Source organism: Penicillium waksmanii, assembly GCF_028829765.1.
Source record: "Penicillium waksmanii strain IBT 27052 chromosome Unknown utg000007l:1.0-4314555.0:1.0-4317578.0, whole genome shotgun sequence".
NCBI classification, from domain to species: Eukaryota; Fungi; Ascomycota; class Eurotiomycetes; order Eurotiales; family Aspergillaceae; genus Penicillium; species Penicillium waksmanii.
In genome coordinates, this window is record NW_026643253.1 from 3,218,802 (window position 1) to 3,243,529 (window position 24,728).

The 24,728-nt window shown below is 49.5% G+C and overlaps 10 protein-coding genes across 10 annotated transcripts; 4 read left to right on the forward strand and 6 right to left on the reverse strand.

Annotated features, from left to right (window-relative positions):
* Positions 1 to 512: 512 nt before the first annotated feature.
* Positions 513 to 2,084, forward strand: N7481_008043 (uncharacterized protein; the record flags this gene model as incomplete). Its single annotated transcript, XM_057267262.1, has 2 exons — positions 513 to 1,041; positions 1,993 to 2,084. The coding sequence occupies 2 exons, from the start codon at positions 513 to 515 to the stop codon at positions 2,082 to 2,084; spliced, it is 621 nt and encodes a 206-aa protein (XP_057121463.1).
* A 589-nt stretch (positions 2,085 to 2,673) lies between these two features.
* N7481_008044 (uncharacterized protein) lies at positions 2,674 to 3,837 on the forward strand (the record flags this gene model as incomplete). The annotated part of the gene is made up of 1 exon (XM_057267263.1): positions 2,674 to 3,837. The coding sequence occupies one exon, from the start codon at positions 2,674 to 2,676 to the stop codon at positions 3,835 to 3,837; it is 1,164 nt and encodes a 387-aa protein (XP_057121464.1).
* A 206-nt stretch (positions 3,838 to 4,043) lies between these two features.
* Positions 4,044 to 5,398, reverse strand: N7481_008045 (putative sister chromatid cohesion protein Dcc1; the record flags this gene model as incomplete). The annotated part of the gene is made up of 3 exons (XM_057267264.1): positions 4,044 to 4,372; positions 4,448 to 5,196; positions 5,280 to 5,398. The coding sequence occupies 3 exons, from the start codon at positions 5,396 to 5,398 to the stop codon at positions 4,044 to 4,046; spliced, it is 1,197 nt and encodes a 398-aa protein (XP_057121465.1).
* Positions 5,399 to 5,965: 567 nt separating this feature from the next.
* Positions 5,966 to 9,319, reverse strand: N7481_008046 (uncharacterized protein; the record flags this gene model as incomplete). The annotated part of the gene is made up of 6 exons (XM_057267265.1): positions 5,966 to 6,256; positions 6,312 to 6,631; positions 6,701 to 7,376; positions 7,539 to 7,608; positions 8,158 to 8,525; positions 8,594 to 9,319. Coding segments are annotated over 6 exons (2,451 nt in total), but the record flags the coding sequence as incomplete, so codon positions are not given.
* A 1,127-nt stretch (positions 9,320 to 10,446) lies between these two features.
* Positions 10,447 to 11,876, reverse strand: N7481_008047 (2,3-butanediol dehydrogenase; the record flags this gene model as incomplete). Its single annotated transcript, XM_057267266.1, has 4 exons — positions 10,447 to 10,595; positions 10,702 to 11,331; positions 11,379 to 11,704; positions 11,758 to 11,876. 4 exons carry the CDS (start codon positions 11,874 to 11,876, stop codon positions 10,447 to 10,449), a joined length of 1,224 nt encoding a protein of 407 aa, XP_057121467.1.
* Positions 11,877 to 13,392: 1,516 nt separating this feature from the next.
* On the forward strand, positions 13,393 to 14,055 carry N7481_008048 (GPI anchored serine-threonine rich protein; the record flags this gene model as incomplete). The annotated part of the gene is made up of 3 exons (XM_057267267.1): positions 13,393 to 13,502; positions 13,558 to 13,656; positions 13,728 to 14,055. 3 exons carry the CDS (start codon positions 13,393 to 13,395, stop codon positions 14,053 to 14,055), a joined length of 537 nt encoding a protein of 178 aa, XP_057121468.1.
* A 226-nt stretch (positions 14,056 to 14,281) lies between these two features.
* Positions 14,282 to 15,356, reverse strand: N7481_008049 (uncharacterized protein; the record flags this gene model as incomplete). Its single annotated transcript, XM_057267268.1, has 3 exons — positions 14,282 to 14,541; positions 14,638 to 15,135; positions 15,164 to 15,356. The coding sequence occupies 3 exons, from the start codon at positions 15,354 to 15,356 to the stop codon at positions 14,282 to 14,284; spliced, it is 951 nt and encodes a 316-aa protein (XP_057121469.1).
* A 1,093-nt stretch (positions 15,357 to 16,449) lies between these two features.
* Positions 16,450 to 17,778, forward strand: N7481_008050 (putative cofactor for methionyl- and glutamyl-tRNA synthetases; the record flags this gene model as incomplete). The annotated part of the gene is made up of 4 exons (XM_057267269.1): positions 16,450 to 17,085; positions 17,120 to 17,248; positions 17,307 to 17,507; positions 17,542 to 17,778. 4 exons carry the CDS (start codon positions 16,450 to 16,452, stop codon positions 17,776 to 17,778), a joined length of 1,203 nt encoding a protein of 400 aa, XP_057121470.1.
* A 317-nt stretch (positions 17,779 to 18,095) lies between these two features.
* On the reverse strand, positions 18,096 to 19,516 carry N7481_008051 (pepsin-like aspartic protease; the record flags this gene model as incomplete). The annotated part of the gene is made up of 3 exons (XM_057267270.1): positions 18,096 to 18,223; positions 18,276 to 19,030; positions 19,113 to 19,516. 3 exons carry the CDS (start codon positions 19,514 to 19,516, stop codon positions 18,096 to 18,098), a joined length of 1,287 nt encoding a protein of 428 aa, XP_057121471.1.
* A 1,585-nt stretch (positions 19,517 to 21,101) lies between these two features.
* Positions 21,102 to 22,902, reverse strand: N7481_008052 (cytochrome P450; the record flags this gene model as incomplete). The annotated part of the gene is made up of 5 exons (XM_057267271.1): positions 21,102 to 21,276; positions 21,340 to 21,506; positions 21,559 to 21,651; positions 21,723 to 22,085; positions 22,150 to 22,902. The coding sequence occupies 5 exons, from the start codon at positions 22,900 to 22,902 to the stop codon at positions 21,102 to 21,104; spliced, it is 1,551 nt and encodes a 516-aa protein (XP_057121472.1).
* Positions 22,903 to 24,728: the final 1,826 nt, after the last annotated feature.

Here is a 24,728-nt window from a genome sequence, read left to right on the forward strand (position 1 = left end):
TATGCATAAAGCCGTGGCGTCTCGAACAGGGTTCCCGTTGCTTGGCCCGCCTTGACAAAATACCATCCATGGATGAAATACATATTTCAAACATGAAATTCCGAGACCAATGTATGCCCAAGCTCACGCTATGTTTGTCCCAGCCTTCTGGTTCCTCGTAGCAGAATGGTTCATGCTGCCCATGGATGATATTGATTTGCGGAGGTGGGTCGAATCACCAATATTCTCTTACATTATTGGCTCGCTCGAGAAAGCCCATGAAATGCTCAAGATACTCGTAGTACGAGAAAGACTTCATTTTTACGCGAAGGCATGATCAAGTCAATTCATGCCCAGGTGCAGTCAAGGTGCTAAAGACATTTGTTTCAAGACAGGTCCTATTGCTTTGTCGAATAGGGGTGCTTTCTCTTGGTATAAAGCTGATTCTTTTATAACTTTCAGACAGTTCGATCAGACAAAGTTTCTTCATCACAGAGAACTGCTTTGTTAATTATGCGGCAACCCAAAAACATATGGCCCAACAAAACGCAGCATCTCAAAAACAAATGGCGAAGCAGAATGCAACAACCCAGAAGCAAATGGCCCAGCAAAATGCGGCTATGGGGAAACAGAACCAGCACATGAACCATGAGCTGCAAGCTATGAAACACCAGCAGCAGAAGGGTAGTGGTCATGGTGGTGCTGGCAAGAAAGTTCTGGTTGGCGCTGCAGTGGGCGCAGCAGCTGGTGTTGGTGGTGTCATGATCTATGAGAGATATCGCGAAGAGACATATGTTCAAGAGCAGATTATCCGAAACGAAGACCAGAGGCCCATGGATCAAGATAACAGCGACTCGGACCATAACTACGACCGCAATGATAACCCTTACGACTACGATCGAAACGATAACGACCATTATCGTAATGACAACGACCAATACATGCCACAGCAGGATGAAAATCAAGGTGAATATTACAATCAACAGGATACAATGGACACGCGTGGGCAAGTTCAAAATAGTGGGGGCGATGGAAATGATGGTGATTGCTGTGGCAGTTGCAGTGAATGTGGTGACTGCTGTGGGGGGGGTGCTGTGGATCGAATGACAAGGATGATGATAGCAGCTGTTGTTGTTGTTGCTAAGTGCAATGATATATTGATAAGATTTTGTGTAGCACCAGAGGGTCATTGCAGCAAACCATTCAATTACTTATACTTAATTGTTTTTTACTTGAATCTGCCGTGGGAGGAAATTCGTCTAGGGAAACATGGATGTTTACCTGCGAGGCCAATCAAGTGGCTTCGGGAGCTTATCTCCATCCCGCGAGACGCCCTTCTAGTCCAAGCAAGAAGTGTATGGCCATTCGTAGCCAATGCAATTCAAAGAGCAGCCACAACCTTATAAATAAAATGGGCCTTGCTTTTTCTATTCTGCAGGGTGACAGATATTGAATATGGGATTATCGTACGTAGTTAGTATTTCAGACTGCTGAATCTACTGTGTCAACACCAGTGGGCATACTGTGGTTATATACCTAGTTTCCGTAGACGCCAGAGTACTTTTCAATTTTCCAATAGAAATAGAGCAAAGGATAAACTTGGAAATAAGACATTCCAGAGATCATGGCAGATATATTGCACCTTCTTCGAGTACAATTTGTTTGCATCACGTGCCGCGCGTCCTCCTGCAGCTTCTAATTATAGATAGCCAGCCACCAATTTACACTATCACGATCACTACAGGTGATACTACTACGTGTATATGTACACTTCTCTCGTACTAGTAGTCTAGTACTTCAGATGATCGTTCTTCCCACTATACAGCCAGCCCTTCTATAGTAATTAACTCGAAGAATGGGCGGTGTGCAGTATACACGCTGGCAACAGCCATGTGGCACCAAGTTGAAGTATTCGGTCATCGAACAGATGACCCAGGACCCTCGGGAAAGAGCTCGAGTAAGTTCAGCATGAACCTAGGATAAGGGAACTATGTAACTATGAAGATATGGCAGATATGACTGGACAGCCCCGTGACCCACCGTGCCCTTACCAGGTGACCCGCACCTTACGTCAACGGCAGGTGCAACCGGGGGACAACCTCTAACTGCCAGTCGAGTCGAGAGAGCCGCTTGTCATCGCTTGCCCTCGGTTCGTTTGACAAAGAGAAACGCTTTTCAGTCCGCTTGTCACCGTGTAGAGCAGGTCACTCCGGCCCGGATCATGATGTGCATGGAGTTATTGGAGCCATTGGAGCGGGGGAAATGAGGGGGATGAGACGAGCACTATCCCTCCTGGTGTGACGCTGTCCCGCGACTCCGAGAAGTTGAAGTTACTATATATCTGGTCAGCCACGCCGATAAGCGGAATCCACTTCTTTAACTCGCTCGAACCCCGGATTCTTTCTTCTTTCTCTTTCAATCTTAGATCCCGTTCTTTGTGTGGCACCTGGGCACAACTGGGCAATCCTTTCAATAGAACTTGAACAGTTCAAATCTGATCCCTACTACTAGCTCTCAGCGACAAGGTAGAAAGAAGTCTTGATACGCTGTCCTACGCGTGTCAATTTGTTCCAAGGTTACCATTCTCCACAGAAATTTGCGGGGAAAACCTCTTCTGTCGAAACGTTCAAGGTTCAAGAATACCTAGGTATCTTCAAATTACCACGACGCCTGCGTAGCTTCGTTTTCATCACCATGATTGCTGCAGACGTTCAATCTCTCCCAATGGGAGACTCACCTGATCTGATTCTAGTCCCCGCCACGCCGGAGGAGCGGATCAAATCCATCAAGTTCAATAGCGTGGCCTGGAAGGGACCCTTGGACATGGACGCCTACATTGCGCGTGAAGAACACCTCTACAACCAACGGTTGACTCGGGAAAACCTCACCAGTTGGATTCTTGTCGACCGCACCGAGCCCGAGGGCGAGCGAACAATTCTCAGTTCCTGCGAAACCTACCGAAAAAGGGCGCTACTAGCCCACGACGGCACAGTCGAAAATGTCAAGACTCACGGGATCGGGAGCGTCTACTGTCGGCCCGATTTCCGGGGCAAAGGCTACGCGAAGCGGATGATGGAGGAATTGAGTCGGAAATTGGAAACTTGGCAGATGGAAAAGGAGTCTCGCGGACGGTCTCTGTTCACTATTCTTTTCTCGGATATCGGGAAGAAGTTCTACGCTCAGTTTGGATGGCGGCCCTTCTTGTCTTCGCATATGACTCTGCCGCCGGTTGCGAGGGAAGTGCTTAATGGTAGCCTGGAAAACAGCAAGATCAGAGCCTTGCTCGCAAAGGATGTCCAGGACTGCGTCTGTGATGATGCCACCCTCGCAAAGTTGCAGGAGCGTATGCAGGTTGCCTCCCAATCACCTGGAGCGACGGTTGCCATAATCCCGGATTTTGATCACTTCGTGTGGCACTGGGCTCGCGAGGAGTTCTTCGTAGAGAAGCTGTGTTCGGACCGCTCTCCTCCACTGATCAAGGGCGCCGGTGATGACCAAGCTCGCGTGTATTGCGCATGGAATCGCAACTTTGGTGATGCCCCCGAGGACAATGTCTTGTACATCTTGCGTTGGGTGTATGATGACCCTACGTCGCCGGAAGATGAGCAGACGTTGATCGAAGCAATGGCCACTATCTTGCGACGGGCTCAGCTGGAAGCCCATGAGTGGAACCTGAGCAAGGTCGAATTTTGGAACCCATCGCCCTTACTGGAGAAAGCAGTGGCCCTTCTCGACCCCAATGCTGAAGTGATACACCGTGAGGAGAGCAGTATTTCCAGTCTGCGATGGACGGGTGCAGAGCAAGGATTAGGTAAGGACGTGCAGTGGTTGTTGAACGAGAAGTTCACTTGGTGCTGATCGACCACCTTGAATGATATCGGGATATTTTCTTTCTCCTGCTTTTTTTTCTTTTCCTTTTATTGTTTTGATTCAGCATATTCCCCAGGTGCCGCACCTGGGTTGAATTGGGCGGCAAACATGACCATGATGTTTTTAGACACGACCAGCATCATTATCATAGACCGGAGGCTGCTCGGCAATTACGCTGCTTCGACAGTTTGCAGTCAGCGCTTTGAATTTTTTAATAACTCATGCCAGTTCCTGGTTGTTTTGGCTTTGGTTTTTGCAGCTGCAGCTCCAGCAGCTGGGGCCTTGCTAATCTGCTTCCTCTGAGATGCGTCAACGAAAAACATCGTCGTAGGATCCGGGCTCTCGTATGAGCCCTCTGGCAGTTTCGAGAGGATTGCATCGCCCCTCCACGATTCTGGTAGGCAATCCTTCCATACTTGTAGAAACTCGCTCCGCCCGACAGCAGAAGAGGCAGTAGGAGCAGTGGCAGCGAGACAAATTTCCCCAACCCACCGAATACACTCTTCTTTGTCAAAGCATGCCCCTGAATTTGGAAGGAAGAAGTTAGCTTAGTTCACAATCCAAAAAAAGTCAATTCCAGAGCAGACTCCAAACTCACATTTGATATCCTCTGACAGAGCTGGTCGTTGATCTTCAGCACAAAGCCTGCGCGCCAGAGCCTCCAGCAAAGCTCGGGGGAAAGGCGGCGCCGAAGCATCGTCATCAAGAACAGACTTCCAAAGATCGCCAACAAGGAATTGCTTCTCTAGATCAATACTCTGCAATAGCGCCCCTTCCATAAGACGTTTCCACACACTCAACCGCATCCGTGTCGAAGGTCTCCAACACGAGATCTCCTTGTCCCCATCTACAAACGCACAAAGCTCCAACCAACCCGTTTCGCATTGTGCCGCGGAGACAGGAACGTCCTCACAAACCTTTTCCCTCGTCTCTTGCTTCCGGGTCGCACTTGGCCCTTCATCTGGGTTGGAATCGTCCATTGACATATCGCCGTCATCGTCGCCGCTTCGGGGGTCATACAGTCGAAGACTCTTTTCAAGGAAGGGAACGGCAGAGAAGCCTCCATCGGGAATGTGTAGTTCCAGTGTTGATCCGCAGTTCGCGATGGTAGTTACCGACTCGTCGGGCAAATTCAGGGCGCCAGTCTCTCCAGCTTCTTCCTCGACGACCTTGATATCATCTCGGGAGATTTGTCCAAGACTCGGTTGGAGAATATGGATTGAGTTCGACGACATAACTTGACGGATTCGGTAGGTTTTGGTCGGGGTGCAGAGGTTGACGTATTCTTGTGCGGTAGGGTCCCTTACTGCTTGCGCGAGGGCAGAGGAGGGAGATTTGAGCTTAATTCTAGAATTTAACAACATTCCATCAGTCAATTCCTTTTTTCCGAAGAGGAGATGGGGCCATTTTTGAGCGGAAAGGTGGCGTACACAGGTGCATCTTTTGATGTCAATAGTTCCTCCAAGTCGGGTGGGAGCTCCAGCAATCGGAAACTCTGCTGGGGCTGGGTGTGCGTGAATAGGATGCTTCGCGAAGTCTGGGTCGACATCTTTGCAAGCGCGATCTTGCTGTGATTGAACAGATGATGTGCGTAGAGGAGTGGAAGAGGAGACGCGGTGAAAATGGCGGGACGCGGTGGACGCGCCCAGCACAGACCACCGTTTAATGGGTAGCGTCAATGGGATGGTGCAGCGATGACGAGAAATCATTTCTTGCTTTCTAGAATATGGAATTGAGGAATTGGGAGTATGATGCTTTGGGGACGATCCGAATTTTAAAAGAGAAAAAGCTTGAAATACAATTTCAGCACCATGTTTGCTTGTGCTTCCGTCGCGCCGTCTAGTATGCTATCTAATAAATGATGACAGAGAGACCACCCAATGACGACGAAAATATACATCAAAGAAGAAACTCAAAGGCAAAGAAATGAGATATCGCTTGTGTTCTCGGAAAATAGATCGTTGGCAGCAAATTTCGATCCACTTGGACAAGTTAAAAGACCAGCGTGTGGATCGAAGCGAGGCCGCGCAGTTGAATCCAGCCAGCTGGTGGAGAGGCACCTTCAAGGTGCACTGTCGAAATGAGAACATAGATAGGTTCGTTGAGATCAGCGTGATCACAATTTCGCTTGCTTGGAGCCGCCTTTATCAGCATCCTTCGCTGGCGGAGCAACAGAACCCTCGCTGAAGCCTTTGCCGGCATCAGGCTTTCCAGCACTATTCTGGGGATTTGAGTTGACGCCCTGTTTCTTCTCGGCAAGTTCGCGCTCTCGCTCTTTCTGCTCCTGCTCGAGTCGCTCTTGTTCCATTTCCTCCATGTGACGGAGATCGTCCACGCTAGGTTCGTATAAGTGCCAAATTGTGTAATGAGGCAGCCCGATGACGGAGAATTTCATCCGTTTGGCCATCTGAAATACGCCAGTCAGTAAATAAATCAAATGTCAGGCTGTGAGGTTTTCTTACCTTGCCAAAGCCCTCCGTCTCGGCGTGCTTCTCGAAGCTAAATGCAGGGAAGTGAACGCCTGCACGAAAAACGCGTGCCTTTGCTAGGATACTGACACCTCCAATGCCATCCAACTCCATTTCCATGTCCGGGTCGCCATATGGGTCGCGCAGGTAGGCAAGGTGAGGTCTCCATGTCGCATACTCGGCGTATCCCTCCACGATCACTGCGTCTTCGTCGAGCGTGTCTGCCAATGCCAGAGCAGTCTCTGATTCTTGCCATGAGTTCAGATCGTATGGTTGCTCCCCTCCCAGCCAGTCAGGAAGTGGTCGCCAGACATCTAGAAACAAGTGGTCAGTGGTCAGTGGCTAGAAAACACGCAAATGACCCCTAGGGGACCAAAACTTACTCGGGACCGTAACATCCTTATTATGGCGCATGAGATCTTCGATGATGGTGAAGGGCGCTGTCTCCACATCTGCATCTCGCCAGTAGACCCAGCTGTGGGTAGGACGGAGCGTCGCACTGAGCAGCCAATTCCTGGCCTGGGCCATCAATTTTCGCCGACTAGCCTGGGCTTCGAAGCCATGACGGCTCTCGACGTCCTGTTGCACCTTCTGCCCAAAGTCCTTCTGAATGACCGAGATCTCTCCATAGCTCATCTTGGGGTCCGGGTCGTTCTGAATCTCCGTGAGCATAGTCGAAAGCATTTGGAGGGTATCATCGCGTGAATCGGAGACGAGGAAAGCGAGGTCGATTTGGTTGTGAGGGTAGGTGAGGTTGCGGAGGTGCGAGAAGAACATTGGGAGATGCGAGGAAGCATCCCGCAGAGGGGTCAACATGAGGACACGCTCCCCTCGTTCCCAGCCCTTTTCGGTGCCCTGCACTTCGGAGAGGTCATAATATCGAACGGTTTGGAGCTGTAGTTCTTCGGAGGGGTGGAGGAGGCCTAATGATAAGGTAGGGAGGATGATGGCGCGCCATGAGGGAAAAATGAAAATTGTCACAAGGAAGGAAACTGCCGCGAGAAGGCATAATCGTTGGAGGAGCTGCCTTCTGCGTCGCAGGGCGGGTTGTGAGCGTGGCTGGAAGCTATATCATGAAATTGGTCGTCAGTATGGAGATGTATCATTGTCATATGCAGCAGGCTTAGGTGGGAAGTTTGGGGGGGGTAGTGGATCGCGCGTGTCAACAAGAGACCACTGGTCACCATCGCATTGCGATCACAATCATCGAATTCGACATACTGGTTGGGGGGATATAGAAAAGGCGGATCCACGAGGGTAGGCGGAATGGCCTTTGGAAAAGGCGTGAGGCCTATTCATGGTTCACAGGGATTCTCACTGCATTGGCGTGGATGTTGGCGCTGGGGCGGGAAGTAGACGGAGCAGACGGGGCCAAGGTGGCAGCCCCCCGGTCTCGGGTGAGGAGAATAAAGGTATGGAGTGGAATGGAAAGAGAAGAAGTTTTTTGACGTGAACCAGATTAAACAAAAAGGACAATGCCATTCAAATCCAGCTGAGAAGACCAGGGGTGTCAAAAGAGTAAGAGTGGTGAAGTGGACGAGAGAGAGCAAAGGGCGTGCGTCACCGAAACCGGGCGGCCGGTTGCAGCCACCGATCTGTTGATTACTTCAAGTTGGTGGATTACTCTGGACTTACACCAGTGAAGGGCTTCTAAGGTCATCTCAATTGATTACATTGCATGGAATTCAATTACCCTAACCTGGGCTCGGACTTGCTTTTGGTGAAAACTACCTTTGTACTAACGACTATCTACAGTTGGAGGCGTTGCAGGCGTTGCAGGCGTTGCAGATCTTCTCTCTAGCGCGCCCCTTCCGATTCATTTCGAAGTGTGTTGATTGACGATGGCGATCCCCTTTCCTTCCCTCCCTCGGCCTCTCGCATCACTTGCACTAATCGCCCCGCCATCTGTGGCCCATTGCGCAAAGTTGATACGACGGATGCGGCCTCGTACTCGCTGTCCAGGATATAGTACCGTTCCCTCTCACTATTCTCCACCGCGTCCCGTTGGAATGCGACCCTGGCGATCACCTTGGCTGGAACACTGGCCTTGTTGATCGAACTACGGGATACCATGCGCAAGAAGGGCCGGAGTCCGGTTCGTGTTTGATGTGCGACTCTGACCGACAGGGGCGCCCCCGTTCGAAGATGACTCTTCCCTGCAATGCCCCCCGGGTCTAGGGTGAAGATGTCCAGTGGGATATTTCCTGTCTAGAGATTCAAAGTACAACGTCAGCGGTCTTGTACGATCCTGCGCCGTTGCGATCGGTCAGACTTACACAGGCCAGGCTTCGACGTAACGCATACAAGGCAACACTCGCGATCAACTTGCTGCTGCCGAATCGGATATTCCCTTCCTTGGCGCTTAGAGGGGTTCCTGGAGGACGACTGTCTCGGCCTTGGTTGTGGTCGAAGTAGTCGAGTCTGCCGCAAGACGCCGAGGAGCATCCGACGTACATCACTTTTGCTCCCCCGCCCGACGTTCCATCGCCGGCGCGGAAGGCTTCAAGGAGACCGACGGTCAGAAGAAATGGGGCGACGCAGTTGATCTGGTATACCGGATCAAACCCGTCCAAGGTAAGTTCATCAACAACGTAGGACGCAACGGCGGCGGAGTGGATCAGATCGACAATAGGAGGAAGCTCTCTCCTGTGTACGCGATCAACCGTTTGCTCGGCAAATTTAGTGACTTCCCGGAGATCAGTTAGATCAAGAGGAAGCACCTCGATGGATCGTGGCCCGATGAGGCGGATTCGTGTGGTGAGAGCATGAACATCATCGGCTTTCGCATGTCGTGCTGTCAATAGGAGGTGAACAAAAGGTTGTGATTTGGCAATGGCCACAGCGATCTCTGATCCTAACTGCCCATTGCCACCCGTGATAATAACGGTCCCCGTCAGTGCTCTTCCCATGTCACTGTCGATATTTCGGTCTGTCTGAAGGGTACTCGTGTCCAGCGAAACAGGACCGCCACGGATTGCATAAGAGAGCCTGCTCTTATGAAACGCTGGGATGATGCGATTGAGGGGTGTTTTGAGCCAAGATCAAAGGGCATTGAAAACAGAAACAAAAATGCAAACTAAAAAAAGGCTCGCCAACGCGCTACGACCCGGACAGGGCTATATACGCCATTGAGGGAACTGAATTGTAGATCTACAGCGTGTCCCGGACCAATGGCCTCAATGGTCCATCGGCGGTGTCAGAACCGGCGTGTCTCAGGCTCATACGCCTAAGTCCGTGTCTTCTGGAAGAAGAGGCAGGCAGTGGATCAATCAGATGCGTCCACAGACGGACATGCCTTAGTGCCGCGTAGGCGTAGCTAGCGGAGTGGCCGGCCGCAAGGAGGAGAAAAAAAAATATTTTAGCGACCCCATCTGCGCCCCAACAGAGACAAAAATAACCCTGTCAACCCGACGAGGTAGCAACCGTGAATGATGACATGTTTCAGGCCCTGGAGACAATATCTCCGGCTTCGTGTGGGTTCGTATGTTGACAGGCTGTCATCGGCCAGCAGATGATCAGCCGCGATTGGGTTCGCAGTCAACGATTGATCCGTGTGGGCCATCGTGGAGCGTCGTGGACTTGCCGATCATTCGCAAGTGACCACCCTGGACGATCTCATCGTGGCTTGACAGCTCAGCAGCCGAGATCGAACTGCTGTCAGCAGTGCCCAGTACAGAACCCCCACCCCGACCGGGGTTTCCCTTTCATCCGCTTCGCATATCTTAGTCATATTCTGGGGGCATTTACTGGACTAAAAGAGTTGGCTGAGAAAGCCAATACGAATAATGAAACGACTAGAATGAAAAGTAGTGGATCGAGATCCCGAAGGCCACACCCGTGGGGTACAAATAAGGTACAATGAGGCGATCCATGGTTCCAAGAGCGGAAGATGCTATGATGAAGTACCAGCAAGATTCAAACAAAGAAAGAGGAACAGAAGTAGTGAATAGCCATTATTATCCTGCTGTCAACCCACGCCCTTCCCATCAGTGTCAGCGCCAGGGCTCCGCTCGGCAACCGAAGGTACCATATATCTGAAATTTACCTACCAAGCAAGGAGACTCGACGTCCCCACGCTAACAGAAACGGAAGAACTGCGACAATCAGTCAATCTGGTGTAACAACACGATCACTCTTGGAGATCCAGATGCCCAATAGAAATATCCACCAAGATCTTGACATGCTGGTCGCGGTGATTGATTAGTGCCCTGAACCCCTTCTCTACCACTTCAGCCATCCCAATCTTGCTGGTAATCATCGGTCGCGGCTGAATTTTGCCTAAAATTCAAAAAGGGGCAAAGAAATCAGATACAGACAAATGACTTTCGTTTCCGAGAAGGCTTTCTATGGGGGTACCCCACAGATGGGAAATGATCTGACTTACCAGATCTTATTGCTTCAATCACAGCTTCAAAATCCCCCTCGTCATATACCGCCGCACCTGTGACATGTTTCTCCCCGAGCACTATATCAACAAATGCATTGATGATCGGCTTTTCGTGCCACAATGACACGATAACCGCCGTTCCACGGGCCCGAAGACCCGCCATGACTGTATCCAGTCCAGCTTGCACCCCAGATGTTTCAAAGGAAACCGAAACACCCTGTCGTTGCCCAGTGATTTCCCGGATTCGCGAAACGGCATCTACCTGTCGAGGATCGAGGACATGAGATGCACCAAAGCTTTGGGCAAATTGTTGACGCTGCTCTGAGATCTCGACTACGATGATGGTCTCAGCTCCTCGAGCTTTCAATACCTGCACGATCGCTAGCCCGATGGACCCAGCTCCAACAACAAGAGCTGTGTCTCCGGCTTTGAGGGGGCTGCGACCCACTGCATGCCATGCGACGGCGAGAGGCTCCACCAATGCTGCTGGCGTCAGCGAAGACCAAGTTCCATCATACGACCCCAATCTGACATACATACCTCCAATATCTAGAGGCATCGTATCCGGCAGCTTGATCGCGTGCTTTTCATCAATGACAGCATGATCGGACATACCACCAGCCTCGCCTATACTTGGTCAGATCTATAACGTATCGGGGAGTATCTCGACATACTGCTATATCCAATAAAGCCCAGACTGCTGCAGATGTTCTGCCTCCCCATAGCGCACCGCGAACATGAGCCATCAGAAAGATTTGGCTTAATAGCTACCCTGTCTCCAACTTGCAGACTGACCACTCCTTCTCCGATCTCTTCTACCGTTCCACTGAACTCATGCCCCAACGTTGTTGGGAGCTTGGCTCCCGTAATCGGATGTGGCGTGACAGGAACAGCCGAGGGTCCGGTGAGATATTCATGGAGATCTATTTCAATGAGAATTTGAAGTAGAGGAAGGGTTGTTTTATAATTACCGCTACCACATATTCCTACAAAAGCAGGTCTGATCTTTGCAAAGCGTTAGCAGCAATCGATCGGGTTGATAGATTATATCACGACCCGGATTTCATGATGGATGATGTTTGCATTACCTTAACCTGACCCTTCCTACAATTAGGCTCAATGACCTCATCCAAGCGGAGATCCTCCCTACCGTGGAAACGAAGAGCTCGCATAACGACCGACACCTACCTATGGTAGTATGATTGACTGGGGTATGCCTTCAGCTAACGCCACAGAAGGAGAATATAAGTCGTCGAATAAATTTCAACAGTCGCCCCGCTTCTCGTCCACGAATACCTCTCGGAGATTTTATACAAAATCCACCTGCATGCGAGCCTAGCTGGTATTTAAATCTCCTCACGGCGGTCCCTTATCCGAGGCTGGGCTAAATGACCCCTCTTCCCCCGCGACCCCACGGGGTACCACTGTACGACCGCGGAAGTTGACGAATAACCGTAGTCTGTCTGACTTAAGGATGATCGGAATTGACAGCCACTGCGGAACAAAACTGTGTATATTCTGACTAATTATTGACTGGTTACTGCGTAATACGCCTGTGCCACGTGAGATCTATGTAGTGAATTTTTCCACGGGAGTACGGAAAATCAATTCTCTTCTATTCCGCACTTGCTCTGAATTATCTAATGCAGTATTTAGACCATACTTAAAAACCATCGACGCTTGAGACATGCTCTATGCTCGGGTGTCGCATCTTATCTTCAGTCCATTTCCGGCACTCTTGTGTGAAATCACGTGGTTTGAATGAGCAGATACCCTGGAGTTTACCCGGGGCGCACTTAAGCGAGAACCATAATGAAATGAGGAGATATTAGATCAGAAGATTGATGGGCTATAAATATAGTTTACTCGATGGTAGGGGCCGAGAATTTAGTACTAGGTGGCTAACCGTCGACCGAATCATTACCGTAGAACCAACTAACCCACTCCTCATTTAAACCAACTCAATAGGCCTTCAGGTACCCGAACCAACTCATCTTCTCTTTATCTAAAAGATGAAATTACAGAGACAATGATGACCAAAAAAGACGTTCTTGTTCCTGGATCCTTCTCTTGACCTCGTCATTGATCGACGGAAGCAGTAGTGCCGATCTAGGAATGTAACCACAGACTCAGCTTGGAATGCGACCTCGTGGAAGGCGTGGTCTGGAACTTGAAAGTGGCGATCAGGATCTACACCGCTTTTATTAAGGAGCAAAGAAAGCGAATACACAGCATTCATTAGACGAGGTATTTGTGAGAGATATCGTTGATAGAAAGGAAATATGGATGATGGGCTCAAGTATACGATTGACACAAACCAATTTTATAAGTTGTATACCGCTGAACCGTTTTAGATTACTAGTACCTAGTTGAATGGACACTGTCCATGGGTCGTAGATATCTATCTATGGTACCAAGTTCGTTATTCCTTGGTCTCGGCCCAGAGTACGTTTCCTCCTGGGACCTCTTCCAAGCTCTCTCATCAAGGAGTTTCCGGCATTGGGCTCAATTCGCCCGGAAGAAAACCATTGAGGATCCATCTTATTTTCGAATGAATGTAACACTCAAGCTGGACTAATACCTTGTTCATACCCCTTATATGCCCATCGGTTCCGAGTGTCTGAACTTTATTTTTCAATACTCGATCTCCTAATTCGCCTCGGCGCATACTTTGAACTCATTTTAAACATGAAATTCTTCGCTAACCTATACCTCTTTATCGTCTCGGCTGCTCTCGTAGCAGCCCAAGATCCGACACCCGTGGCGGCCCCAGAAGAGGGTGGATGCTCGTCCCAACAGTAAGTTTCAAAATTGCTCGTCAATTAAGCGTGGATATTTTGCTAATGAAAAAAGACTTGTGGATCAATGTGTTCTGACGATGAAAAATGCGATGGCGAAATGTCAAACTGACAATTGGGATTGCAAATGCAGCGCTCAAGCGAATATCGCCAAGTAAGTCCTTTATCGCTCTGAATGCCTTCAACTGAGTTCACACGATCAATTAATATTAATAATCTGAATAGCTGCTATGTTGATTGCCTTAACAACAAGGATAGCTTCTCGGCTCAATTATCCAGCGCGGAGATATGCGCCACTGCCAACGCATACGACTCCGGACTCACAGACGTTCCCGCTACTTGGGTCACCCCCGGACCTGCAGCAGCGACCCCGGCACAGATCAGTGATATTGACGATGACGAATTCGATACGAAGAAGTCGGCATCTTCTAGCGAGCCAACAAAGTCCTTGACGGAAGAAAAGAGCGCGAAAACATCGGAGGGGGCAGCGGCTGGCAAAGCTGCTGGAAGCTGGTTGGCTCTTGTAGGATTGGGGATTGGAATGGCCTTTTGAGGATGATAATTGCATGTGAAAAGAACAGTGTTGAGACTGATCATCAGATCTAATTTATTCAGTAAAAATACAAATACTGAAGTTAATAGAAGATGTTTCCCTGAATATGGCGAGAGAGGTAGTGGTAAGAAGGAGCATGGCACTACAAGGGGAGAAACAATTGACTGGTATAGAATGGTTTTGATTGAAGAATTTGAAGAGACCAGCTCAAAAAAGAAAAATAACTTTACTTGCTTTTACGGGTTAACAGCCCCTTCAGAGCCTCCGTTTCACCCTCCATCTTTGAGACCCGCAGTCTCAACTCATCGCGCTCCCTTTTCACACTTTCCAACTCATCTTCCAGGGTTTGCATTCGGTCGACACGCCTCTGACGACATCGGCGAGCCGCGAGAGTATTAAGTCTGCGCTTTTCGACGCGAGACGAACCAACACGACCCAAGACTTCGTCACCTTGCGAGGTTGGAGGGCTCGATGTCGACGCGGATCCTGGAATCTGAGATACAGGGGAATGGTGAGATTGCCCATCTGTGTGGAGTGTCAGAAATACAATCCATTTCACGACAAGTGTGGTATAGATCTTACCTAGAGAATTCGGTGGGCTGGGAACGAGAGGAGAAGGGGCGAAACTTTGGGGTTCATTGGAGGCTGAGTCCGAAATCGACGTAAAGGTTGGGGTCATGCCATATCCCAAGTTATTGACAGCTACGTCAATGTCAGGATAAGGCACGGAATGATCGGCGGAAACGATGTTCCAGTCGGTATTGGCAAAGGACAGGTGCGATTGTGTCCAAAGATCCGGCTCTTGCGCAAAGGTAGTATCGAAGGGTTGAGAGAATGGCGCAGTCGTGGGGATAGACGGCGGCGCCGAGGAAAGCGAATAGAAGTGAGGTTGTTGAATATAAGGGGAAGAATTAGGCCTCGGCAGAGAGTCCGACTCCTGGAGGCTTGAGGAGGGACTGTGATTGAGAGGGCTGCCAGAAGATGGCCATTGCCTGGAAAACGGCTGCAGTGCTGGTGCAAGTGCTGGCCGCCATGACGAGATCGTATCAACGGGCCTAAGCGGGCCCGGAGCGCTGGATTCTTTAAAGGAGGATGGGAGGGAAATAACCCCTTGGGAAGCTGGTCTCGGTCACGAATGGCCGAGGGAGGGTGTCCTGAGGAAGAAACGAATGGCGATTGCGGGCGAGATATAAGTCGGGGGCGTGGATCGACACCGCTTTAGGCCGCTTAGTCTGGCCGGGCACTGCCCCAGTCATCCCAGTCATCCCACTCGGTGATTGGCTGATGCCCACACGACTCATCGTGACTCATTTTAGTGCCTGCCTTCTAGACTCGGTTGGCCAATCACAGCCTTTCCTGAGATGCAGTCGAGGTATTCACAGGGTCCTATGTATGCATAGCGTTGTAGGGTCGTAGTTGGATCTGAGACCACGGTATTATTGTGCAATTTTCAGGAGAAAAATGCAGATCTCGATTGAGGTTTACGCGCCAAGGGGCATCTTTAAGGCCTGTATTTTGTGCAGATATCTTAATTATTAGCGTGAGTAAGGTGTTGTATGTGCCCTGCCCCATCTCTCAAATCAACGATATTGGCATGGTATACTTGTATATGCCGAGGCAGTGCAATTAATATTCAGGCTGATGAATGCATGCCTTACACTCCATACAAATAGTAGAAATTATTCTGTACCCAGCCTAGTAGTGATGATACTATCATTGAGGTCTTTCTCTACTATCTCCATTCTTATGGGGACACTATGCGTTATGTCACTAGTATAGAGCAATTTTCATTTTCCCTCCCCCTTTCTTCTTCTAAACCCTTTAGATAAATAAAGTCCAGTTTACTTCTGGTTCATGCCTCTAACCAATCTCATATAGATTTTGTGCTTATCCAAGGTTATCGTCTCAGGTGGCCAAATCCACTACTAACTTTAGTTAGTACCAGGAGTACTAGTAGTACGAATTGCAATCACAAACCCAACATTGCTCTCGCTAGCTAAATTTAAATTGAACAGAATCTGTTTGCTAAGCTAGTACCATTGGGAATTCAAGTTCCCAAGGGGTTAAATCTCAATATATTCTAGGTATAGAATTTTCGAAAGTATACTCTGCGTAACTAAGAAAATTAACGCTGAGTCATCACGTGAAGCTCCGCGAGCAAATCTCAACAGGACAAGCGGCAGATACCGAGAACAATCTGGCTTTAATCGGACTCAAAAAAAACCCCCCCAATTGCCCAGCAGATCCCCCGTGGGATCACCCGTCAAGGTGTCGGTCTTCAGGTGTGTTGGCCTATTGCGGGCCCGAACCACAACCCCGCGGGTCCAATCGTTGACACAGTTCCGTGCCCCTCTTCGATTTTCTTTTCTTCCATCTCCTCCACGCGCATTCATCATGGCGACCGCCGCTGCCCCCGACTCTTCGCTCCTCTCTCTCCTCTACCGCTCCTACCCTAACGTTATCTCCCCCGATGCCACCGAGCCCGATTACCTCCACGCCACTCCCAAGATCTTCTCCCAGACCTCTTACGGCGAGGCCGAGGAGGCCGATGTCAAGCAATGGCTCAACACTGTCACCGGCTTAAAGAATGCTCTAGCCCAGGATGAAAAGCCCGTGATCGAGAGCATCCTGGCTCAGCTGAACACCCACCTGGCCACCCGCACTACCCTGCTCGGCGCGAAGCCCTCGGTCGCCGATGTTGCCATCTACGCTCTGGTTGCCCCGCTGGTCGAGAAATGGTCGCCTGAGGAGCGCACCGGTGAGAAAGGATACCACCACATCGTTCGTCACATCGACTTCATCCAGAACTCCAAGGTTTTTTCTCTGCAGATCCCCGAGGAGGAGAAGGTTATCATTGACGTGGACGACGTTCGTTTCGTGCCCAAGCCCATCGACCCCAAGGAGGAAAAGGAGCGCAAGAAGCGCGAGAAGGCCAATGCCCAGAACCCCGAGGCTGCTGCCGAGAAGCCTCTTGTCGTTGGCCAAGGCAAGCCCGGCAAGGATCAGAGCAAGCCCGCCGAGGCTGCCGCCGCCGGTCCCCCCCAAGACCAACAAGAAGGAAAAGAAGGAGAAGGCTCCCAAGGCTCCCAAGCCTGCTCCTGCTCCTGCTGCTCCCCCCTCGCCCTCAATTATCGACCTGCGTGTCGGCCACATCCTGCGCGCTATCAACCACCCCAATGCCGACTCCCTCTTCGTCTCCACCATCGACTGCGGTGACGCCCCCCGGCTCCGACAACACCTCTCTGGATGAGGAGACCGGCAAGACTGTCCGTACTGTCTGCTCCGGTCTTAACGGCCTGGTTCCCCTGGAGGAGATGCAGGGCCGCAAGATTGTTGCTGTCTGCAACCTGAAGCCCGTGACCATGCGTGGCATCAAGTCCGCAGCCATGGTTCTGGCTGCTTCTCCCCGTGTCCCCGAGGGCGGTGATGCCCACGCCGGTCCCGTTGAGCTCGTTAGCCCCCCCTGCTGATGCCCCCGCCGGTGAGCGTATCACCTTCCAAGGCTGGTCCGAGGGTGAGCCCGAGAAGCAGCTCAACCCCAAGAAGAAGGTCTGGGAGACCTTCCAGCCTGGATTCACCACCAACGGTGACCTTGAAGTCTGCTTCGATAGCAGCGCTGTCCCCGCTGTCGCCGGCCAGGACAAGCCCGCCATTGGAAAGTTGGCAACTGCCTCTGGTGTCATCTGTACCGTCAAGTCCCTGAAGGACGCTACTGTGCGGTAAAAAGTTGCGAATATATCAAAATACCACCCATTAGTGCATACCCACGAGAAGACGAAATAAAAATAGCCCTTTTCAATTCAGTTATTTTGTTCAAGCATCGATGTCCTCGTAAACACCCATTAATGAATGCTCCTGGCATAGACTGTCTCCTCGGGTTGGAGAGAGGAGAAAGGAAGGCATGATTATGCAAGGAAATGCTCATTGAAGATGCTGCTTCTATGGAAAGATTTAAAATATCCCACAGCCTGTGGCCACTCTCTACCGGGCCATTATTATGAGGCCGAAATATCTCCACCACACCCACGTCCTTTTTTCTATTACTTCGGGGAGCCAAATCCAAGAGATGGACCGCGGTGGTCAAAGACAACGAACAGTGCCTTGAGGAAGACATCGCCGAAGATCTGAAGACTAGAGCCTGAGTTAGATTGCACGCCACCATAGCACACTAGAAATGACTATTAGCCCCAGTCTCGAATAAGAAAGTGATGAGAACATACCTGTGCCACCAGTGGTCTTGTTTGTTCCAATCTCAGCGAAATTGATCAAGGATCCGGGAATAGTCGCTTGGAACTTATTGCCAATCGCAACAGACAGATTGGGTAGGTCGGCATCGCAGGAAAAGATGTATCCGCTCACGCTGTTCGAATACTGAGCCCAGCCGGCGTAGTACGCCTTGGCAACCTGAGGGCTAACAAGCATGAGAGAAGTGCCGGTGTCCGCAATGGCAGTCGGGGTGTCGGTGATTTGCTGTAGAGATCCATCACCCACAGCAAACTGCGCGGCCTCAAATTGCCAGAACCCATTGGAGCTGTCGACGGTCACATTTACCAGGGAGCCGGAGTATTTGTCGTGATCGATCTTGCCGAATTCATACTCGCCAACACCTTCGCTCTTTAGACGAGCCGTGAAGACTGGCTCGTCGAGGTCTGGAACGATGTTATCGAAGAAGGTCTTCTGTGGGCCTGGGTCAAAGGTGTTGATCGAAGTGAAGCCGAGGCCAACAAGACCGTTTGAATTTTCGTCGGAAATGAATGAATCGGAAACCGAGGTGGGCAGACCGAATACTTGGTTCTTGACTGTTGCGCCGCCGATAGACACCACGTCCTTGGCCAGACCACCCTGGGCATTGGAGGAATCACCATATGAGATCTTGAAAGTACCATCCACCTTTTTGTAGGTGCTTGACTTGCTGGGGTTATACACTGTTCGGTTCGAGACCATGGACTCTGGAAGTTCAGAGTTCAGGACCCACCTACATCATACACGGTGATCAGTTTGTTGTTTCGCAATTGTATGAACCATAAATTCCTGATAATTGGACCGTGGATGCTTACATATCAGATGATCCGGTATCAAAGTCCATCACGATCATCTGTCCACCAATCTGGACCGGCGATACAAATTCCACATCGCCTTGGACCGAGGTTGCGGACACAGAACCAGTCTGGTCGGTTCCATCCGAGCTGTCAGTATAGGAGGCGCTCTTGCTTGTGCGTGTCAGATCGTCAAAGGGCTCGAAGTCATCCAGGTCAAGATCACTGAAGTCAGTTGAGACGATACCGAACTTGCGGTAGGCTTTGCGAAGAGCCGCCGGTCCATGCGCGATATAATCACTTCGTCGAACACGCTCAACACGAAAAGACTTGCTTCTCTGTTGAGGGTGGAGGGCAGCGGCCGGCGCTGCTAGAGCGTCATAGCCCAGCGAGAGAAAAAGGACCAGCGAGATAATCAGATACATTGTGTCTGATCTCGCACGTGCTCAGAAGAAGTTCTTTGAAGAAACTGAATGACCCGGGCCAGCCAGGGAGCTTGAAAAGCGAACGAGTGAGGAAGTAGTTTAGAAAGAAGAAATAATACAGGCCCAAAAAAACCTCCAGGGCCTTTTAATGAATGGGAGTGAGTATTGGACTCTCGACGGAGTGAATGGGACGAATCAACAAAGCGCCAAAAGGAGAGGCAAATTAGGCACAGCCTGGAGTCGACAGGCCCGGAGGCTAGCGGGAAGTAGAAACGAAAGAGACGAAACGAAAGAGACGAAGAGAAGTGAAGTAAAAGGATTGATCAAAGGAAGATCGAAGAAAGAGTGACCCCGGCACTATTGTATCAAGAAACGAAAAAGGAGAAAACGACCGCCTATCCTCAACCTCGGGGGGGAGACTGCCGTAGATCTATAAAAAGGGGACAAAAAAGGGAAAACAAAAGAAAAGAACTACTCCATACACGAAAAGGGACAACGCTTAGACCATCTAGTACATAGTGTTAGGCTTTTCGTCAGAGCCAGGCCCAGCTTCAGGTCCATTCAGCGTTGGGAAGTGCAGAACAGCAAGAGAGTTGACGTAGAGTGGATCGGGTTAGACAAGGGTAGTACGTTTCTGATCTTCCCGACTACGCAAGACAACGCAAGACACGCCCACCCAAATGCACCACTCACCAGGGACAACAGCAAGCTAAGCCCTTGGCTAGGGCGCCATGGCCGAGCTACCGAGCGAGCTGTCACAGAGATCCACGTAAGGACAAACGTCCGGATAGGGCAGAGTCCGGCCTCTCGGCGGCTCATTTGTCTGCTACGGCGTGGCGTGCTGGGCCAGTGGAGTTCCTCCTGGGCGCGAGTTGTGACAGGTACGTAGTGTACCCCATCTCATCTGTAAAGGCACTGGCTGTGCAGCTAATTGATCCTGAAACGCAGCAGCGGGTGTGTGGCCAATCAGCACGGTCTGTTCTCTGTTCCCCTTGAAACAGCGGGGCAGGCCACGCTGTGAGAGGTTACAGATGATACCCTACATATGGCCTCTTGGCGGTTCGCCACTAAATTGTTTTCAAGGCACTGGCCGTGTGAAAGCTCGGCATTGTAAAAAAGAGGTAAGAGAAAAGCCTGGCGTTCGGGTGGAGGTTGCCTATTGTATCTGCTGTGCTCCGATGCATTCACCTGAGGAACTACGCAACAGAGTTTAGAACTGTAGTTTCTGGTTCCGATCGGGAGTACCCGAGGTTTACTGTTCAATGCAGGAAGAAAAGAGAACTTAGGGGTGCCAGTGGTTGTTGTTGTTTTCTATGTTTCGGATCAGGGGTCAAATGGTCTCAGCCTCCAGATGGCCCTCCTTCCCAGAAGAAGTTTCAGACTATGACTAAACCCCTCAGGTATATATGAAGGCTTTGCCACGGGATATGCTTGCTTTATTTTACGCATAAATCCTTTATTAGGTTGGCTTTGTAGCACGAAGTCCGAATTAAAACGAGATCCATTCTCCGAAATATTACCGCTATACTTGGTTCGCGAGCATAAACGCTGCCGAAATCCCGAGTTCGACCACTCGGACTAATCGCTATTTGAAATGCTCCTCCATCACTTTCACCTGCACGTTATGGGTACCTGGCGCTGTTTGTCCAATAAAATTGTCCCGAACCATCTGCACATTTCGCTCCGTAGTCTCATGCAAGACCATGTCAAATCGACGTACAAGATTGCCGATAGTATGATGCATCCACGACCAGTTCATGCTTTACTTTGTTAGCAACTTGAACACTCCAGGATTTCTATAACTGTTCCATGGGAAACTCTACCTTTGTCCAGGACACCCGAGAGTTCCCTTCGAGCCTGGAACTAGATAACGCTCAAGCTGCTGTAACTCCTCTGGCTCGAGTAGCCAGCGCTCTGGGAGAAATTTCGTCGGCTCAGGAAATATCTTTGGGTCCCTCAAAATAAAATATGTCGACATGGAAACAAAAGTCTGGATATAGTTAGGACAATTCCACATTGACGAGTCTCATTGCGCCACTTACCCCTGCTGGGATGTCCCACTCCTTGTACTGTAGAACCTCATCTGGGGCCGAGCGAGGAAGCCGAGTTGTCACCACGGAGGCCAGACGGATACCCTCTCTAATTACAGCAGTATGCAAGAAAGTTAGCATGGAAATTCAGGTTTTAGGCATCGCATTATGCTTACTAGATAAGAAATCTGCTCGAGTTGGTTGAGAGATGGGACAGCTTTCACTTCTGGAATCGCTGCCAAGAGCTCGTTTTTTAGTCTTTGGTACTTTTCTGGGTTGTTAATCAGATGAAAGAGAGTTATAGCGGAGGTTTGGGACGGAGCATCTGTTCCGGCAAACATGAGGAATATGGCGTCATCTTCCAGCCGAGATTGGGACTTTTCAATCAAAGGCACGTCGGGATCACTCATAATCGCAGGATAGATAGCCTTGGGGCTACTCAGAAATGGGCCTTTTTCCGCTGAGAGGTTATCTGACTGCATTTTACATTCCCACTTATCATAGCGGTCTACCAGAGTTTGGATTCGAGATCTGACGCCCTAGTAACAGTATTATGATTAGTATGCAAATTCCAGAGCTCAAGCAAAGAAAGTTCTGCCTTACCTGCTCCATTGCATAGACGTGGGCATAAGGAGGAAGCACCAACGCGAGCTGACGAGGAATCAGATGCGCTATGTCACCCATGAAGTTGAAGTGTCGAATCGGGCGGCAGAATTCAAACATCGTGTTCACTTGTGTCTTCCAAGTATTCGATAACTCCGGTTCATCTAGATGATGAAACCCGATGTCCCGTCCGAAGGCATGTTGGGAAAGAGTATCGCTCGTAAAGCAATGGAAAGCAGCATATAACTCCAGTATACCTTTGTTCTTTACTGCTGCTGAGAAGTGCTTGCATAGGGCCTGAGTATTTGCCTGAATAACTGGCTCAAGGTCTTGCACGGCGCCCTTTTTGAGAAAATGACCCAAAATCTTTCTCCATGGTCGATGAACTTCATGCGAGTTGAGTGAGAATATAGACTGGGGATATCCGATGTAACTGAATAGGGGGTCCTTGTTGCGGTGTTTTTGCGGGCCGGCGTAGAGGGTGTTGTAGTAGTCAGGATCTTTGATGTGAATTTCCCATGGAGTGATTCGAACCACAGGGCCGTATGTGTCATGGAGATCGTTGATATGCCATGTGAATGTACCACCTCTAATGAGCTGGAAATAAATCTCATAGAGGCGCGTGGCAGCTGCCAGGCGGGGACCTGGGAATTTCGCTAAGGGACTGAGGTAAAGGCGGTAGACAAGAACCGATCCGACATATACTGCAGTGAAAGCAGAAAATATGATAATATATGCAAAGTATTCTTCCATGGTGAGGTATGCAAAGGAGATACTACGTGGATTGCTGTTTCTCAGGGATATGACCTTGACGAAATTTCGTAATTCAATTTGAACGCAGCTGCGGATTACTACAAAGAAAAAGGGATATTGATTGATAGCCAGTCTGTGTCACCTATGCGTTCATACATGGTGATAGAGTTTCTGTGTATGAAGTACAGCCCTTTACATACCAGACACAGCATCCTGCATATTTTGCTTCTGTAAGCAGGAATATGGCGCACGGCTATATAGATTAGTGAAGAGAGCCAATATTTGATTCTTGAAATACTAATAATGAGTTATTACGGCTTGGTGATTGGTCAAGTGGTGGCATCATGTGCATTCTCACCGCACCCATGCATTGCATATAGCTGACGCCTCACTTGACAGCGAACTCCTAGCTCACATGGAATTAGTTCACCGCTCTTAACCCCCCTTTAAACGCACGGAATTCTCTGAGTAAAATACAAATGTGACATAAGCATCTAGTGAGAATTTCTCTGATGATCCTGCACAAAATAAGGAGAGATAATAATTCGATTCGTTCTTTTTCAGGGTGCTCAAGAGGTCACCATTTCAGCCTGAAGAGCTCTAAAATCCAAATGAAACAGACCCGCCTTTCTCTGAAATCAGTAAAATTTCGTCTGAACTTAACTTCCAAGATTTTTTTTAAAAAAAAGCAAAATGTGACAATGTGACGTATAAGACGACTGTCAGCATGGTGGCGACTATTTGCTATTGCATGGCTATCCTGGGCCAATTATTTTCGAGGCTTAAGGAAAGGCAACGTGCAAGCTAGCATTCATTTTGGATATCTATGCAGCACTCTAAATAGTCACAGGGTCGAGGGGAAAAGAAAATCGAAACTATTGAACTTTATGCTACCCAACACTTTTCTGCCACCTTTTTGATACCGGGACGGAGTATTGTAAACAGAATAGATAATGTGTATAACTCCAGATTTTAGAGCCTGATAAAATATCGGACATACACCAGTTATTCATTTGAAGGTTTAGGTGCTCGTGACTCGCCAACCTATTAGCTACCACATCGTGAAATATTCAATGAAACCAAAAATCTATGAAGAGAATAAGAAAACGAACATTGAACTGCGAAATTCAGGATCAGAATTTGCGTGCAAAGAGTGTTGAGCCTATCCAGATGTTTGGTTTCCCCCGTACAATGCATGTTTGACAATGGTTGACAGCCACCGTGCCCAAATACGTAGTTATGTGGGAGACGCCTGGTAACTTGCACTCCAGAATGCAGCGAATTAACGTTTTAAATACGTAGTCGATACATGATTTGTTTGACTCGAGATTAGGTTACGCCTCCTCTGGAATCCAGGTCCACTTGTCAGATCCCCGAAAACTCATTGCTCTTCTTCATCCCTCCAAGATCGCGAACGAAAGAAAGAGTATCATCTTTCACGGGCTGTGGAAATCCACAAGAACCATTCCTTATAAGTAAGGTGTGGATGCATTCGTCGTCTAGAGAGGTTCGACCTCCCTGGAGCAGGCGAAAGAAAAGGTTGCCCATTGACATTTACTCAGGATAGAAGTTTCGCTACCCAGTCCGTATCGAAGCATTCGTCAAAAATGAATGAACCCTATCTCACCGGTCAGAGAACGTTCTGGGATGCTAATCAATGCCGAAGATTCATCAAATGACGGACTGGATAATAAGGGGTACACAATTTCGAAGGCAACTCAGGCAAAACTTCGGGATTGAAACCAAGCCGAGCTCCGCAATACAAGTACCTGCCGAAGCGGATCGGCATCCCGGTAGTTTGTGCAGGAGAAGACATCAATCACAGT